Genomic DNA, 19690 nt, shown 5'->3' with positions numbered 1-19690 from the left:
TCTGGTTTGTGGGGGAGGGAGGAATTCTATGGTTTAGATACCATTTAAGGAACAAGATGTGTGAGTGGCTATTAGCATGGGGAATGGGATACTGAATTTTCTGAATTGGTGCAGAAAGATGTCACTGGGGCCCATTGTGGCTGAGATGGCTTAGGTGAATTGGGATTGATGCATAAATGGGCAAATGAAGGTGTTCGATCTTTGTGAGGGGGAACTGGATAACAGAAAAGAAGTGTAAAAATACATAAAGATATGCAACAGCACGCACAGATACATAAAAATATGCACAGTACATATGGGTATATAAAATTGCGCAAGAATGCTTGAAAAAGTGCGGGAGAAAAGGAATGGATAAGGTATGGGAATATGCGTATGTGGGATAAGGGAAGAGAGGAGGAAGAGTGATTGGTTAGAGTAAGATTCGCAAATTTGTGTGGCATGGGTAGGTATGGAAATTAAATGCGAAAAGAGGTGAGGATGAGTGAGGAAATGGCATCAATAGGAATAATTATGATTGGTGGGAAGAATTTCAATCATCGGATGTTGCACCAGCAATCCACATGATCACATAGCAATGTGTTATGCAGGGACAAGATCATTGACACAGTGTGGTGTGGAAGTTAGAGCATGTGTGGTTTGGAAAGTGGTGAATAAACATAGGAAAGAAGGGAAAGGAAGGACACGGAGAAGAACAATGCTGTAGTGAACAGTAACTAAGGAAAACATCGCAGGATTGTGGGATGGAAGAAAATTGTGTATCTAGCATTGGCATTGTGTATCTAGCTATAACCATTCTCTATGAATACAGGTCAGATGACTTGTATAGTTGTGAAGCATTGTACCAAGCACAAGTGACTTATTAAACGAATAAAGCTTTAGCTGAGCATTGCTTGCGAAACTGACACAAAAAAACAGTTTGAAAACATGAGAGTCTTGGTTCATGCATCAACATCCTGGGTTTCTGTTGTAAAAGAGGCCTGAGATTAGCATGAACAGCAACAGTTTTGACAGAGATCTTGGGTACACACTTAATAAGGCATGGAGACTTTGGATGTCAAAAGTAAGCAATGAAAGATGCTTGACGGATGCTTGTAGGAAGGCGAGAGTGGCTGTTCAAAATGTGACACCAGCGCCTCACACAATCTGATGTCACTCGGTCTCTCAGTGGGCCAGAGTTGCCGTGATCTGCCCAACTCACCACCAGCACATGCATCCTTTTAGCCCTCTGAGTGTTGCAGATGTGGCTACATAAGCGGAAAACTGTGCCAGCCCTGGCAGGCAGTTGTTTTACTCTTGACGACGATGATGGAGATATCCATCGAAAGCTCGAGCTGACTAGCTGTCAGATCCTCGCAGTTCTAAAAGGGTTATAAAAGTTGCATTGGATGTACATTATTCTGCAACTTACTGGTTCTTTCAAGAACTTTCCAATATCAAGAAGGATGGAGGAGTGCCTTATTCCCACTGAACGATGACAAATAAAACACCTGTATTACTAGTTCTCCACTCTGCTAGGACTTGTGTATCATTATTTGCACAGACTATTGAAAATTAATTATGTTCATGTTACAAGGTAACTGTTATTGACCTGTGCAGATGCTACATAAATATGCAGGACATTTCAAAATTGGTCTTTCCTGTGAAGAAGATTTTATTGACCAACTTGTTGGGCTACTGATGAAATAGTAAATGCTAAATAATAGATTGGCACAGGTGAAGAATGATTTCTTTTTTAAGAACTCTACAGGTATTAGATGTTGTTGTTGTTGTTGTTGTTGTTGTGGTCTTCAGTCCTGAGACTGGTTTGATGCACCTCTCCATGCTATTCTATCCTGTACAAGCTGCTTCATCTCCCAGTACTTACTTCAACCTACATCCTTCTGGATCTGCTTAGTGTATTCATCTCTTGGTCTCCCTCTACGATTTTTACCCTCCACGCTGCCCTCCAATGCTAAATTTGTGATCCCTTGATGCCTCAGAACATGTCCTACCAACCGGTCCCTTCTTCTTGTCAAGTTGTGCCACTAACTCCTCTTCTCCCCAATTCTATTCAATACCTCCTCATTAGTTATGTGATCTACCCATCTAATCTTCAGCATTCTTCTGTAGCACCACATTTCGAAAGCTTCTATTCTCTTCTTGTCTAAACTATTTATCGTCCATGTTTCACTTCCATACATGGCTGCACTCCATACAAATACTTTCAGATATGACTTCCTGACACTTAAATCTATACTCGATGTTAACAAATTTCTCTTCTTCGGAAACAGTTGACTTACCAGAGACCATCTACATTTTATATCCTCTCTACTTCGACCACCATCAGTTATTTTGCTCCCCAAATAGCAAAACTCCTTTTTTTACTTTAAGCGTCTCGTTTCCTAATCTAATTCCCTCAGCATCACCTGACTTAATTCGAGTACATTCCATTATCCTCGTTTTGCTTTTGTTGATGTTCATCTTATATCCTCCTTTCAAGGCACTGACCATTCCATTCAACTGCTCTTCCAAGTCCTTTGCTGTCTCTGACAGAATTACAGTCCATGGATTTTAATACCTACTCCGAATTTTTCTTTTGTTTCCTTTACTGTTTGCTCAATATACAGATTGAATAACATTGGGGAGAGGCTACAACCCTGTATCACTCCCTTCCCAACCACTGCTTCTCTTTCATGCCCCTCGACTTTTATAACTACCACCTGGTTTCGGCACGAATTGTAAATAGCCTTTCACTCTCTGTATTTTACCCCTGCCATGTTTAGAATTTGAAAGAGAGTATTCCAGTCAACATTGTCAAAAGCTTTCTCTAAGTCTACAAATGCTAGAAACGTAGCTTTGCCTTTCCTTAATCTTTCTTCTAAGATAAATCGTAAGGTCAGTATTTACCTCACGTGTTCCAACATTTCTACGGAATCCAAACAGATATTCCCCGAGGTCGGCTTCTACCAGTTTTTCCATTCGTCTGTAAAGAATTCGCATTAGTATTTTGCAGCCGTGACTTAGTAAACTGATAGTTCGGTAATTTTCACATCTGTCAACACCTGCTTTCTTTGGGATTGGAATTATTCTATTCTTCTTGAAGTCTGAGGGTATTTCGCCTGTCTCCTACATCTTTCTCACCAGATGGTAGAGTTTTATCAGGACTGGCTCTCCCAAGGCTGTCAGTAGTTCTAATGGAATGTTGTCTACTCCCGGGGCCTTGTTTCGACTCAGGTCTTTCAGTGCTCTGTCAAATTCTTCACGCATTATCGTATTTCCCATTTAGTCTTCATCTACATTCTCTTCCATTTCCAGAATATTGTCCTCAAGTACATCGCCCTTGTATAGACCCTCTATTTACTCCTTCCACCTTTCTGCTTTCCCTTCTTTGCTTAGAACTGGGTTTCCATCTGAGCTCTTGATATTCATGCAAGTGGCTCTCTTTTCTCCAAAGGTCTCTTTAATTTTCCTGTAGGCAGTATCTGTCTTACCCCTAGTGAGATAAGCCTCTACGTCCTTACATTTGTCCTCTAGCCATCCCTGCTTAGTCATTTTGCACTTCCTGTCAATCTCATTTTTGAGATGTTTGTATTCCTTTTTGCCTACTTCATTTACTGCATTTTTATATTTTCTCCTTTCATCATTTAAATTCAATATTTCTTCTGTTACCCAAGGATTTCTACTAGTCCTCGTCTTTTTACCTACTTGATCCTCTGCTGCCTTCAGTACTTCATCCCTCAGAGCTACCCATTCTTCTTCTACTGTATTTCTTTCCCCCATTTGTGACAATTGTTCCCTAATGCTCTCCCTGAAACTCTGTACAACCTCTGGTTTAGTCAGTTTGTCCAGGTCTCATCTCCTTAAATTCCCACCTTTTTGCAGTTTCTTCAGTTCTAATCAACAGTTCATAACCAATAGATTGTGGTCAGAGTCCACATCTGCCCCTGAAAATGTCTTACAATTTAAAACCTGGTTTCTAAATCTCTGTTTTACCATTGTATAATCTATCTGTATCTAGTATCTCCAGGATTCTTCCATGTGTACAACCTTCTTTTATGATTCTTGAACCAAGTGTTAGCTATGATTAAGTTATGCTCTGTGCAAAATTCTGCCAGACGGCTTCCTCTTTCATTTCTTTCCCCCAATCCATATTCACCTACTATGTTTCCTTCTCTCACTTTTCCTACTCTCGAATTCGTCACCCATAACTATTAAATTTTCGTCTCCCTTCACTACCTGAATAATTTCTTTTATCTCATTATACATTTCATCAATTTTTTCATCATCTGCAGAGCTGGTTGGCATATAAACTTGTACTACTGTAGTAGGTGTGGGCTTCGTGTCTATCTTGGCCACAATAATGAGATCACTATGCTCTTTGTAGTGGCTTACCCGCACTCCTTTTTTTGTTTTTTATTCATTATTAAACCTACTCCTGCATTCCCCCTATTTGATTTTGTGTTTATAACCCTGTAGTCACCTGACCAGAAGTCTTGTTCCTCCTGCCACCGAACTTCACTAATTCCCACTATATCTAACTTCAACCTATCCATTTCCCTTTCTAAGTTTTCTAACCTACCTGCCCGATTAAGGGATCTGACATTCCACGCTCCGATCCGTAGAACGCCAGTTTTCTTTCTCCTGATAACGACGTCATCTTGAGTAGTCCCCACCCGGAAATCCGAGTGGGGGACTATTTTACCTCCAGAATATTTTACCCAAGAGGACGCCAGCATCATTTAACCATACAGTAAAGCTGCATGCCCTAGCGAAAAATTACAGCTGTAGTTTCCCCTTGCTTTCAGCCGTTCGCAGTACCTGCACACCAAGGCCGTTTTGGTTAGTGTTACAAGGCCAGATAAGTCAGTCATCCAGACTGTTGCCCCTGTAACTACTGAAAAGGCTGCTGCCCCTCTTCAGGAACCACACGTTTGTCTGGCCTCTCAACAGATACCCCTCTGTTGGTGTTGCACCTACGGTACGGCCAATTGTATCACTGAGGCACGCAAGCCTCTCCACCAACGGCAAGGTCCATGGTTCATGGGGTAGGTGGTATTAGATATCAATGTGAGACTGGGGAAGAATTTCTTGAAAGTGTACATCTGGAGCACAGTGATGCAGGAAGTAAGATGTAGACCACTGGAAATCCAGATAAGATAATACTAGTGGTGTCAAAGAATGTTAAAAATTAAGTGGGAACTAAAGTACACAGTGAACAATTACTAAAAAGAATAGATAATAATTGAAGCATATCAAAGACGTATACCAAGGGGAGCAACAAGTTAGCAGAGCATCTGCTATTACATACAGGATTAGTGGGTTTGACACTGGGTGCTCCAGTAGAAGGGAAAAATAATAGGGTTGCAGAGCAAAATAAGAGTATGCAAAACAGATTATAGAGGATGTTGTGTAGAGGTTAGCACAATATGGGAAGAAGTGGAAAGCAATTTCAAATCAGTCAAAAGATTGGTGACTTAGAAAAGGTATTCTACAATTTATTTACACCTCTTTGAGTCGTACTGCTATTCTGCGAGAGTGACATTGATTACCATTGTGTTGTTACCAATTAGAAAACGTGCATTATGTTTTATGGTGTATATTGTAGTTAACAAAAGTTTGTTTCCACAAGGGTAACATTGTTTGATGCTTCAAAAAGTAAATAAGACATTCCATTAGTTGCTGTAGACAGTCTGTATTGTATAAACTGGCACTTGATTCTCAGCTGTGGTTTTTGTATCCCTCAAATGTTTTATTTGTTTTGTGGATATTTGTTTATTAGCTGTCTTTTCTGTTTACAGGGGGATAGTGTAATAAGATATTTTGAGATAACAGCTGAACCTCCATTTGTGCACTATATAAACACATTCCAGACACCAGATCCACAGAGAGGCATTGGAATGATGCCAAAGAGGGGATGTGATGTTAACTCTTGTGAAATAACAAGGTTCTACCGGCTAAATAACTCTGGCCTTTGTCAAGTTATCACAATGACAGTTCCACGCAAGGTAATGATTGTGTCTTTATCTAACTACTAGATGGTAGCAACTGGAAGATCATCCTAAAATTTAAATTTGTGTGTTATTTCCTATCAGAACTTCTAATTTGTATTAAAAACAGAGACTCAGAATAAATAAGGAGCTGTTTAAATAATTATAAGGGGCTAAGCCTGCTATGGTGTGCTTCTTTGTCATATTTGTTCTTCATATGTATCTGTAGTAGTAATAGGAATATAATAGAGGGAAACATTCCACGTGGGAAAAATATATCTAAAAACAAAGATGATGTGACTTACCAAACGAAGGTGCTGGCAGGTCGATAGACACACAAACAAACACAAACGTACACACAAAATTCAAGCTTTCGCAACAAACGGTTGCTTCATCAGGAAAGAGGGAAGGAGAGGGAAAGACGAAAGGATGTGGGTTTTAAGGGAGAGGGTAAGGAGTCATTCCAATCCCGGGAGTGGAAAGACTTACCTTAGGGGGAAAAAAGGACGGGTGCGCACACACACACACACACACACACACACACACACACACACACACACACACACACACACACACACACATATATATCCATCCACACATACACAGACACAAGCAGACATTTGTAAAGGCAAAGAGTTTGGGCAGAGATGTCAGTCGAGGCGGAAGTACAGGGGCAAAGATGTTGTTGAAAGACAGGTGAGGTATGAACGGTGGCAAATTGAAATTAGCGGAGATTGAGGCCTGGCGGATAATGAGAAGAGAGGATATACTGAAGGGCAAGTTCCCGTCTCCGGAGTTCTGACAGGTTGGTGTTAGTGGGAAGTATCCAGATAACCCGGACAGTGTAACACTGTGCCAAGATGTGCTGGTCGTGCACCAAGGCATGTGTAGCCACAGGGTGGTCGTCATTACCAACAAACACCGTATGCCTGTGTCCATTCATGCGAATGGACAGTTTGTTGCTGGTCATTCCCACATAGAAAGCTTCACAGTGTAGGCAGGTCAGTTGGTAAATCATGTGGGAGCTTCCACACGTGGCTCTGCCTTTGATCGTGTACACCTTCCGGGTTACAGGACTGGCATAGGTGGTGGTAGGAGGGTGCATGGGACAGGTTTTACACCGGGAGCGGTTACAAGGGTAGGAGCCAGAGGGTAGGGAAGGTGGTTTGGGGATTTCATAGGGATGAACTAAGAGGTTACGAAGGTTAGGTGGATGGCGGAAAGACACTCATGGTGGAGTGGGGAGGATTTCATGAAGGATGGATCTCATTTCAGGGCACGATTTGAGGAAGTCGTGTGGCTCTCCAGCAGGGATACGACTTCCTCCAGTCCTGCCCTGAAATCTTTGTTTTTAGATATGTTGTAGTAATAGTTAATACAAGACAGTTATGTTATACAGGTATTAACTTTTAAATTAAAAGTATTGCGTAGTAGAGTGTAGGAGTGGATGATGCCAGTTATAAATCTCGGCAAAAGTAAGCTTGTAACTTTATGAATATAAAAGATTTTAATTCGCGTGATTAAAACAGTCTTCAGTTTTGTAACAAACCAGCACGTTTATTGCTCATGTTTGCCCAGTGAGTAGCACAATAATTGAAATAAAGTGATATTAAAAATTCCAAGTGCTCAGTGCACTTGTAATGATCAACACTTTCTGCTGTACCATACAAGTACATACAGTGTACATAATTGTATATTATTTGATACATTAAGACAAGTATACTGTGTGTGCTAACAGTTTTTAATGCTGATGTAACACCTAATTAAAAGTTCTGCTTAAAATAATCCCTGAGTTTGAATAATTGGTTTGTTAAGATATCAACTGTAGTTATTAACTGCTCTTTAATCCTTTTACCATCAAACTTAAGTGTATCAGAAGTAAAATTGTAGTATTCACAATAGTCTTTGATCACAGATTTTTTTCCTTTATGAAATAAAGAAATGCATGATAGTGATATTATTATAAAACTGTTGTTCTGAATAAGAGATGGTGTAATGGAAAAGGTCTTGGCAGCATTATTTGGAGGAGCAGAACTATTGTGACATGTTTGTATTCCAAACATTACTGTGTAATTTAAGAGGAGGCTCACTTGACAGCAAGCCATGACCCAGTACAAATCGGATACTGTATTTAGTTGCAAAGGCAGATGATGCAACGAACAAAATTCTGGACTTAAATTTGAGAGGAACATGTTTCCAGTTTGTGTCTTGCCATCTAGACTTGTGTTTTCCCATTATTTCTGTAAAATCATTTCACACAAATATGGTTACTTCAAAAAGATTTTGGACAGTTTGCTGCCCCGTGCTTATGAAATCTGATCTAGTGACTCACTTTTAAGAACATTGAGGTTTTAATCCTAATTTGCCTTCCTTTTTGTTCAGTCAAATGTCTTCAATAACAGTTTTTTGGACAGTCTAGAGAATAAATATAAAATGCTACTCTTGGGTCCAGAAAAGTGTTTGTTATGTCACGTTGGAAGATTTTTCTTCAGCAATAATGTCTTGCAGTTTTACAGTTTTTACATTGACTAAATGTCTAACAAAATTGCATGTCACGCCTTTCCTTACAAATTTAATAATGCATTTTTTATAGAATAGATACCTGTTTTACTATCCAAGGCATTTCTTGATGGAGAGAATGGTGTTTATTCTTGAAGTGCGTAAATTAACTTCAGAAGTTTTTAAATTAACTTAAGAATAGGTACTGTTAGTCTACATGGAAATTATTATTCGTGGATGATGAAATGAAAGTTTTTCATAATCACAATTCATTATATAAATGGCATTAAAACTTTCCAAACTTATGTGTAAAGTTCTCAGTATTTAAAAATTTAAAATTCCTACAGATTTCTCATGCAACGTAGAATTGCATGGCATTATGGGTTTTTATGAGCAATATCAGGCAGGCATCACATTGGCAGGTATGCCTAATAAAACACACAAATAAGTTGCATCTGTAGTCTGTCAGGTTCAGCTTGCAAAATTTAACAGACTTTGTCAGAGAATCTGGCTTTTACTAAAATAGCCAACAATAGGAACAAACCAGAAGTGTAGAACAGTAAAAAATAAAAATAATAAAAAATAAAAATAAAATAAAATAACAAAGTGTAGTTGCACATTTATTGATATGTAGCTATTTCGATTTCTGCTGTAAGTGTTAATGGTGCTATGATTTGTAATAGCCTTTCTCTCTCTCTCTCTCTCTCTCTCTCTCTCTCTCTCTCTCTCTCTCTCTCTCTCTCTCTACACTCTGTAGTTAACCAAAGTGTTTGTTTCACAGTCAGAGCTGTTTCAAGAAGATCTCTACCCTGACACTGCTGGTGACACAGCGGCATTGTCAGCAGAAGAATGGATAAATGGGCAAGATGCAGAGCCGATACTTATTTCTTTAAGAGATGGATACCAACCAGCTGCTCAGAAATCTGACTTGAAGGTTAGCCGTAAACCAAATGTACTGGACAAGATGCCCCCAAAGGGTGGACGTGGTGCATCATCTGCCAGTTCAGGAGGAAGCAGCGCTGGAGGTGGAGGATCTGGAGCCTCACTTTCAGTAAGTATATAACTGATGTAGCAGCAGACTAAAGTGGTAAGGCGGGTGAGTATGTGGGGGAGGCCTCTTTATAAAATGTTCTCTTTTGGTGACTTCGCTGGCAGCTATGTTAAGGTCTTGTTGAACATAACTGGTCTGTTAATACTTGATATCATTTTTTTACTGCATTTACCATACAGTTATATTATTTCCTTTTTCTCTCATTATAGGGTTCATTTTTGGTAGGTTTTCTGATTTTTATATATATATATATATATATATATATATATATATATATATATATATATATATATATATATATATATATATATATATATAATGGAAGGAAACATTCCACGTGGGAAAAATTATATATAAAAACAAAGATGAGGTGACTTACCGAACAAAAGCGCTGGCAGGTCGATAGACACACAAACAAACACAAACATACACACAAAATTCAAGCTTTCGCAACAAACTGTTGCCTCATCAGGAAAGAGGGAAGGAGAGGGGAAGACGAAAGGAAGTGGGTTTTAAGGGAGAGGGTAAGGAGTCATTCCAATCCCGGGAGCGGAAAGACTTACCTTAGGGGGAAAAAAGGACAGGTATACACTCGCACACACGCACATATCCATCCACACATACAGACACAAGCAGACATATATATAAATATATAAAAAAAAATAGAGGGAAACATTCCACATAGGAAATATATATCTAAAAACAAAGATGATGTGACTTACCAAATGAAAGTGCTGGCAGGTCGACAGACACACAAACTGCTTGTGTCTGTATATGTGTGGATGGATATGTGTGTGTGTGCGAGTGTATACCTGTCCTTTTTTCCCCCTAAGGTAAGTCTTTCCGCTCCCGGGATTGGAATGACTCCTTACCCTCTCCCTTAAAACCCACATCCTTTCGTCTTTCCCTCTCCTTCCCTCTTTCCTGATGAGGCAACAGTTTGTTGCGAAAGCTTGAATTTTGTGTGTATGTTTGTGTTTGTTTGTGTGTCTGTCGACCTGCCAGCACTTTCATTTGGTAAGTCACATCATCTTTGTTTTTAGATATATATTTCCTACGTGGAATGTTTCCCTCTATTATAACCATATATATATAATAGAGGGAAACATTCCACGTGGGAAAAATATATCTAAAAAGAAAGATTATGAAACTTACCAAACAAAAGCGCTGGCAGGTCGATAGACACACAAACAAACACAAACATACACACAAAATTCTAGCTTTCGCAACCAATGGTTGCCTCGTCAGGAAAGAGGGAAGGAGAAGGAAAGACAAAAGGATACGACCTGCCAGCGCTTTTGTTTGGTAAGTTTCATCATCTTTCTTTTTATATATATATATATATATATATATATATATATATATATATATCTAAAAAGAAAGATGATTTATATATATATATATATTTATATAAAAAATAGAGGGAAACATTCCACGTAGGAAAAATATATCTAAAAACACAGATGATGTGACTTACCGAACAAAAGTGCTGACAGGTTGTTAGACACACAAACATAAACATGAAATTTCGTCTTTCCCTTTCCTTCCCTCTTTCCTGATGAAGCAACCATGGTTTGCGAAAGCTTGAGTTTTGTGTGTGCGTTTGTGTTTGTTTGTGGCTCTATCAACATACCAACACTTTCGTTTGGTAAGTTACATCATCCCTATATATTCCCCCTTTCTTGAACCCATGTTTCTCCTTTGGATGTCCTCTGTCCAGAACTTTTTCTGTAATTGTTGGTTGAATCAAACATTGAGGTATTCTTTCACCCATTATTTTGAACATCACTTTGTGATTACTATCTTTTGGATATCATTTTCTGATTACTGTGTGTCTACTTTTTTCTCTTACTGTTGTTCATTATGAGCGGGTCTAGTTTTTGGATAAAAAGTTCTTGGCTAACTCTGTCTCAAATTTGGATAAAATCACAATCTTTTGATGACTGCCTCGGTCATCGAAAGCTTGGGATTTTATCTGAACTACTTCTTCTTCTACTTCTACTTCTACTTCTACATGATCGCTCAGTGGACCGCATGCTGCTGCAAGTTTCCTCCTCCATTGTATTCTGTCCATTGCTGCTATCTACCACCTGTCCACATTTATTTATGCTTGATTTAAGTCTTCATGGAGGCCATCCCTCCAATGCTTCTTGGGTCTCCCTGGGGGTGTCTTTCCTGTAGGTGTGAAATCTAGGAGCTTCATAGACCATATGTGATCTTCCATCCAGGCCACATAGCCGGCCCACTGCATTCATTTGGCTTTGATAGTTCCTGCTATGTTGGGCTGCTGGTATAGTTCCTCAACCTCTTGGTTGTGCCTGATCCTCTGTTCCCCTGTGTCTGCATCCAGAACCAGACCGAAGATCTTCTGAAGCACTTTTCTCTCAAAAACGAGGAGCGCTTATGGAAGTCCTGTTTCTGGATACTCTGTTTCACAGCCATATAGAACAACAGGCTGGATCAGGATTTTGTATAGTCGAATCTTGAATTGTCTGGAGAGAGAGCTGGACCGAAGCCTTTGTTCTAGGCCATGGTAAGATCGGTTAGCTGCTTGTATTCTGGCATTGATCTGTGCTTCATGTAACGAGTTGTCAGTGAAAAGTGCCCATAGGTATTTTAATTTGTGCACTCACTTGTAGGAGTGTTCTCCCTCCAAAACTTGACACAACAAATTAATCTAGAACTTTTCATTGCAGGACTCTTTCACAAAAGACTTCATAGCCATATTGACCTAGTTTTTGCTTTGATTCTGACTTATTTTTCCTACATTTGTCAGAGTTCCCAAGTTGTACCTAGTAGTTTCAAAAGTATTTTTGTGGTTTTCCCCCCATTCCTAATATACTCAACATATGGTCTGTGTTACAATCTGCTCCCCAAGATATTCATGCATATTCCATTCTGTATGGAATAGCAACATGGTCAGTTTGATGTACTAGTGTTCATTTGGATGATATTCATATTGCTTCAAGTGAATGTAGTTATGCTAAAATTTTCAGCTTTATAATGTGAGATCATTTGCCATTCCAAGTCAAACCATGTTATTGCAACTTTCTTCATGTAAGTTGGAATTGGTAGTGGCTGATTTATAAGTTTCTTCAGTTTTTATTTATGGATTAAAGACCCCAAAAACTAACATTATACTTGGTGAATAAATCAACAACAATAAACAGGTTTTGAAAATATATTGGATAGATAACAAATCTACTCGGGAAGCAGCAGCAGGAGCAAAATCATATGAAGGTTAAAGAAATATCCAAGGTTTGACCCAAGTGGCTCCCTGTTCTGGCAGTAGTGTTGAAGTGGATGGAAGAGAGGGACAAAGGAAAAGGTTCAAAATGGTTCAAATGGCTCTGAGCACTATGGGACTTAACATCTCAGGTAATCAGTCCCCTAGAACTTAGAACTACTTAAACCTAACTAACCTAAGAACATCACACACATCCATGCCCGAGGCAAGATTCGAACCTGCAACCATAGCGGTCTCGCGGTTCCAGACTGATGGGCCTAGAACCACTCGGCCACCAGCGGCCGGCTCTTATTAAAACACAAATACCAAATCATGAAAGTTTGGAAAACATTTATCCTGTCCTAGCCTATGTACACAACACACAAGTCAGTCGGAGAAATATAAGGATACCATGACTTTCATATTACTGGGAGTCAGAGCTGTTCTCATGTCATACATTATACAGGGTTATTACAAATGATTGAAGCGATTTCACAGCTCTACAATAACTTTATTATTTGAGATATTTTCACAATGCTTTGCACACACATACAAAAACCCAAAAAGTTTTTTTAGGCATTCACAAATGTTCGATATGTGCCCCTTTAGTGATTCGGCAGACATCAAGCCGATAGTCAAGTTCCTCCCACACTCGGCGCAGCATGTCCCCATCAATGAGTTCGAAAGCATCGTTGATGCGAGCTCGCAGTTCTGGCACATTTCTTGGTAGAGGAGGTTTAAACACTGAATCTTTCACATAACCCCACAGAAAGAAATCGCATGGGGTTAAGTCGGGAGAGCGTGGAGGCCATGACATTAATTGGTGATCATGATCTCCACCACGACCAATCCATCGGTTTTCCAATCTCCTGTTTAAGAAATGCCGAACATCATGATGGAAGTGCGGTGGAGCACCATCCTGTTGAAAGATGAAGTCGTCGCTGTCGGTCTCCAGTTGTGGCATGAGCCAATTTTCCAGCATGTCCAGATACACGTGTCCTGTAACGTTTTTTTTGCAGAAGAAAAGGGGGCCGTAAACTTTAAACCGTGAGATTGCACAAAACACGTTAACTTTTGGTGAATTGCAAATTTGCTGCACGAATGCGTCAGGATTCTCTACCGCCCAGATTCGCACATTGTGTCTGTTCACTTCACCATTAATAAAAAATGTTGCTTCATCACTGAAAACAAGTTTCGCACTGAACGCATCCTCTTCCATGAGCTGTTGCAACCGCGCCGAAAATTCAAAGCGTTTGCCTATGTCATCGGGTGTCAGGGCTTGTAGCAATTGTAAACGGTAAGGCTTCTGTTTTAGCCTTTTCCGTAAGATTTTTCCAAACCGTCGGCTGTGGTACGTTTAGCTCCCTGCTTGCTTTATTCGTCGACTTCCGTGGGCTACGCGTGAAACTTGCCCGCATGCGTTCAACCGTTTCTTCGCTCACTGCAGGCCGACCCGTTGATTTACCCTTACAGAGGCATGCAGAAGCTTTAAACTGCACATACCATCGCCGAATGGAGTTAGCAGTTGGTGGATCTTTGTTGAACTTCGTCCTGAAGTGTCGTTGCACTGTTATGACTGACTGATGTGAGTGCATTTCAAGCACGACATACGCTTTCTCGGCTCCTGTCGCCATTTTGTCTCACTGCGCTCTCGAGCGCTCTGGCGGCAGAAACCTGAAGTACGGCTTCAGCCGAACAAAACTTTGAGTTTTTCTACGTATCTGTAGTGTGTCGTGACCATATGTCAGTGAATGGAGCTACAGTGAATTTATGAAATCGCTTCAATCATTTGTAATAGCCCTGTATTGCAATATCTAGAAAATGATCTCTCACTATCAACATTACTGACTGGGATCCACAAAGCCTTCACTGCAGCTTCCACAAAAAGTCTATTTTCTGCTTTCAGGGAAAGAAGAATACCAATCACATCAACATCTTTACCTTCTCTACAAGAACTAGCTACTAAATCCCTAAACAATGTGTATGGTACAAGAAATTCTGACGTTGGAAGTTCTTGTAGAATGGGAATTTTCTTTATCAGCTAAGAGATTTCAGCACTGTCTAAATTGCCTTTTATTATGTTTCTCGGATCAAACAATTTACCTATAGAAGTAATGACAATTTTTCCTGTATTACATTCCATTAAGTGGTTCAGTTTTGTAAGACTTGCTCTACCTACAGAATGGAAGAGTGATTTTCTGAGGTTTTCTCGGAAAAAAATGCATCCTCTAGTAGCTTAAATCTCTTTGCAAGGTAACCAAGCTTAGACTACAGAAGATGAATTAATGGTATCTTGGTGCCCTCTAATGTCAGCAGCAAATTGCAACATTTTGAGCAGTGTTCAACAAGAAAAATAGCTAGGCATTGAATTTTTTTTTGCTTCAGTAGAAGTCAAAGGTTTAAAATAATTGACAGCTGCACTCTCATCTTCAACAGTTTCAACAAATTCTACTATATCACAGAGATATTCTCCAAGATACTCGACACTTCCAACCCCGAGTTCCACCTGGTGATGACAGGAATAGGGAAAAGTTTAGCTTTTGTGGGTACACCTACATATTTCTGAGCTAAGAACTGAATGTATGCATGCTTTCTCTTTCTGGTATTAAGGAAGATGTGTTTCGTCTGCAAAACACAATGGTTCAAATTACAAAGTTCCCCAAACCACACATTGCCAACCAAATTTAATTTATGAGCCCAGCATTGTGTGTGTACTAACCCTTCTGAAACTAAAGCCCTAACTGCATTTATACACTTGTCCATACAACGGGCTGAATCTGAAGTTGTAGAAACTACATTTCCGTACTGAATTTCAAGTTTCTGTATTACACTCATAATTGCTTGCGCACATTCTGTAGCATTTGCAATAACTTTCACTCCCCCGACAAATAATTTCTGAACTGCACCATCGCCACAACTAAGTACTTTTATCAGAACCACGAACACGCACTGCCCTTTTCTGTCTGTCGTTTCATCACAAAGATTGAAACTCTTTCGTCTTTCACGGCTCCTTTTAATCTTTCCTCTTCTTCTTTGATGATTCAAGGTATGTAACCTTCCCGTAGTCTTCCAGCTAAGGGTAAGTCTCCAGCACCTTAAAAATGTCAATAGAACTGCTATTAGAGTACTATGTAACGAATTAAATTACCACATTACCCAATTATAAGACTTTTTTAAGAGGGTGCTCGAGGAAATATTGTTTTTTATATAGGCCTATTATGACCAACAAAAATTATTGGCTATCGAGATTAGGTAATCTTTGCTACGATTAGCAGACGGTAAATTGATTATTATACAAACCTGGTATGTATTTGTTCATCCATTCTTTCAGCTTCGGATGATCAACTTTTTCCATCGGATTGTTAGCCTCAATGAAAGCTCGAGTAGTCTATAAAATGAATTCTTCTTCATCATTTTTCGCTCGTTTTGACACTACAGTAACTTCCGTGAGCGTAGCTTGTCTTTTTATACTAGTAGTTGTTAGCGCCTTCTCCTTGTTCTTCTTATGGGAAGAACTGTTATTGTGTTTCAGGCACGTGTCCTTCCTCTGCCACTCAATACGCACATTACAGTATTTGCACATAAGCATCTTCCTACTTTTGTCGAAAACATAAAATCCTTCTGACGAAAATTCCTTTTCTTGGTCGAAAACTGTCACTACCATATTAATCATCTGTAGCACGAAAACAAAACACAAAATACCACACTCAATGCACCGGCGATCCACAACGATTTCCATCACGCAATGCTGAATACACCGCCAGAACATTGTAGAATGTCTTTGGAATACTCGATATATTATATATATCGAAATGGTGTACAATCGATATCTGGATTGTATTACCATAACTCCAATCTAATTTCCGCAGTTAAGTTCAAGTGATGAGATTTTGCAAAGGGGGGTTGTAGTATATTCCTAGAGTCATCATGAAAAACTGGTTCTTGAAACTTTGTTGGTAGACTTTACAGGATAGTTCATGCCTATCTTCAAGAGTCTGCCAGATCAGTTCTTTCAACATTTCAGTGACACACTCCCAAAGTCCATCACCTGCTTTACCATGGCCAAGCTTATTTGATACTTCCATCTCATATCACTGCTAAGTGTTACAAGCAGCTATTTAAGTTGGCTGATTCCAACAGTGAGTCAGTGATAGTCTAGTCATAGGATACTACATTTTTTTTTTTCATTTTGTGAACTGCACAATTTTGCATTTCTGAACATTTAGAGAAAGTTGCCTCCTCCCGTGAACCATCGACCTCGCTGTCAATGGGAGGGGGGGGGGGGGGGCGCTTGTGTGCCTCAGTGATACAGATAACTGTACAGTTGGTGCAACCACTATGGAGGGATATCTGTTGAGAGGCCAGATAAATGTGTGGTTCCTGAAGAGGGGCAGCAGCCTTTTCAGTACTTGCAAGGGCAACATTCTAGATGATTGTGTGATCTGGCTTTGTAACATCAACCAAAACGGCCATGCTGTACTGATATTGTGAATGGCTAAAGCAAGGGGAAACTACAGCTGTAATTTTTCCCAAGGGCATGCGGCTTTTACTGTATCGTTAAATGATGATGGCGTCCTTTTAGGTAAAATATTCCGGAGGTAAAATAATCCCCCATTTGGATCTCTGAGTGGAGGACATTATCAGGAGAAAGGAAATTGACGTTACGGATCGGGGCGTGAAATGTCAGATCCCTTAATTGGGTGGGTAGGTTTGAAATTAAAAAGGGAAATGGATAGGTGAAAGCTAGATATAGTGGGAATTAGTGAAGTTTGGTGACAGGAGGAGCAAGACTTCTGGTCAGGTGAATACAAAATCAAATAGGGGTAATGCAGGAGTAGGTTCAATAATGAATAAAAAAATAGAAGCGCAGGTAGGCTACTACGAACGGCATAGTGAACGCATTATTGTAGCAAAGATAGACATGAAGCCCACGTCTACAACAGTAGTACAAGTTTATAAGCCAACTAGCTCCGCAGAGGACAAAGAGATTGAAGAAATGTATGATGAGATAAAAGAAATTATTGAGACAGTGAAGAGAGACGAAAATTATATAGTGACAGGGGACTGGAATTCAATAGTAGGAAAAGGAAGAAAAGGAAAAGTAGTAGGTGAATATGGAATGGGGGTAAGGAATGAAAGAGGAAGCTGCCTGGTAGAATTTTGCACAGAGTGTAACTTAATCATAGCCAACACTCGGTTTAAGAATCATGAAAGAAGGTTCTGTATGTGGAGGAGACCTGGAGACACTGGACGGTTTCACATAGATTATGTAATGGTAAGACAGAGATTTAGGAACCAAATTTTAAATTGTAAGACATTTCCAGGGGCAGATGTGGACTCTGACCACAGTCTATTGGTTATGCACTGTAGAATAAAACTGAGGAAACTGCAGAAAGGTGGAAATTTAAGGGGATGGGACCCGGATAAACTGAAAGAACCAGAGATTATAGAGAGTTTCAGAGAGAGCATTAGGGAACGATTGACAAGAACAGGGGAAAGAAATACAGAAGACGATGAATGGGTAGCTTTGAGAGATGAAAAAGTGAAAATAGCAGAGGATCAGGTAGGTAAAAAGTGGAGGGCTATTAAAAAACCTTTTGTAATAGAAGAGACGTTGAATTCAATTGATGGAAGGAAAAAATATAAAAATTCAGTAAATGAAGTAGGCAAAAAGGAATAGAAATGTCCCAACAATGAGAACGACAGGAAATGCTAAATGGTTAATCAGGGGTAGCTACAGGACAGATGTAAGGATGTAGAGGCCTATATAACTAGGGGTAAGATAGATACTGCTCACTGTGAAATCACAGACACCTTTGGAGAAAAGAGAACCATTTGTATCAATATTAAGAGCTCAGATGGAAAACTACTTCTAAGGAAAGAAGGGAAAGCGTGGTGGAAGGAGTATATGGAGGGTCTATACAAGGGCATTGTACTTCAGGGCAATATTATAGAAATGGAAGAGGACATAGATGAAGATAAAATGCGAGCATTTCACAGAGCACTGAAAGACCTAAGTCAAAACAAGGCCCCAGTAGTAGACAATATCCCATTAGGACTACTAATTGCCTTGGGAGAGCCAGCCCTGGCAGTATTGTACCATCTAGTGAGCAAAATGTATGAGACAAGTGAAATACCCTCAGACTTCAAGAAGAATATAATAATTCCAATCCCGAAGAAAGCAGGTGATGACAGGTGTGAAAATTATCAAACTATTAGTTGAATAAGTAACAGCTGCAAAACATTAACGTGAATTCTTTACAGACGAATGGAAAAACTGGTAGAAGCCGACCTCAGCGAAGATCAGTTTGGATTCCATAAAAATGTTCGAACACACGAGGCAATACTGACCCTACGACTCGTCTTCGAAGATAGATTAACGAAAGGCACACATACATTTCTAGCATTTGTAGACTTAGAGGAAGCTTTTTACACTGTTGACTGGAATGCTCTCTTTCAAACTGAAGAAGGCAGGGGTCCACTACAGGGAGCGAAAGGCTATTCACAGAAACGAGATGGCAGTTATAAGAGTCGAGGGGCATGAAAGGGAAGCAGTGGCTGGGAAGAGTGTGAGACATGCTTGTAGCCTATCCTCGATGTTATTCAATCTTTATATTGAGCAAGCAGTAAAGGAAACAAAAGAAAAAATTGGAGTAGGAATTAAGGTCCAGGAAGAAGAAATAACAACACTGAGGCCTGCTGATGATGTAATTCTGTTGGACAGGAAAGGACGTAGAAGAGTAGGTGAACAGGATGAGCAATGTCATGAAAGAAGGATATAAGATCATCAACAAAAGCAGAACGAGGATAATGGGATGTAGTCAAATTAAATCAGATAACAGTGAGGGAATTAGATTCGGAATTGAGACAGTTAGTTTTGGTATTTGGGGAGCAAAGTAACTGATGATCATTGAAGTATAGAGTATATAAAATGTAGACTGGCAATGG

The 19690-nt window shown here is 39.6% G+C and overlaps 1 protein-coding gene across 2 annotated transcripts in view; it reads left to right on the top strand.

The window, feature by feature from the left end:
- The window catches only part of LOC124712008 (coronin-6), a 97022-nt gene that overhangs the window by 63612 nt on the left and 13720 nt on the right, over positions 1-19690 (top strand). For both annotated transcript variants that reach the window (XM_047242297.1, XM_047242296.1), the window contains exons 7-8: positions 5778-5984; positions 9247-9516. In XM_047242297.1, the coding sequence (XP_047098253.1) occupies positions 5778-5984; positions 9247-9516 (477 nt within the window). The remainder of the gene's footprint in view (positions 1-5777; positions 5985-9246; positions 9517-19690) is intronic.

The sequence above is a fragment of the Schistocerca piceifrons genome, chromosome 8 (assembly GCF_021461385.2).
Source record: "Schistocerca piceifrons isolate TAMUIC-IGC-003096 chromosome 8, iqSchPice1.1, whole genome shotgun sequence".
NCBI lineage: Eukaryota > Metazoa > Arthropoda > Insecta > Orthoptera > Acrididae > Schistocerca > Schistocerca piceifrons.
Note: the sequence above shows the minus strand (reverse complement) of the source record. Positions and strands in the feature narration are given on the sequence as shown.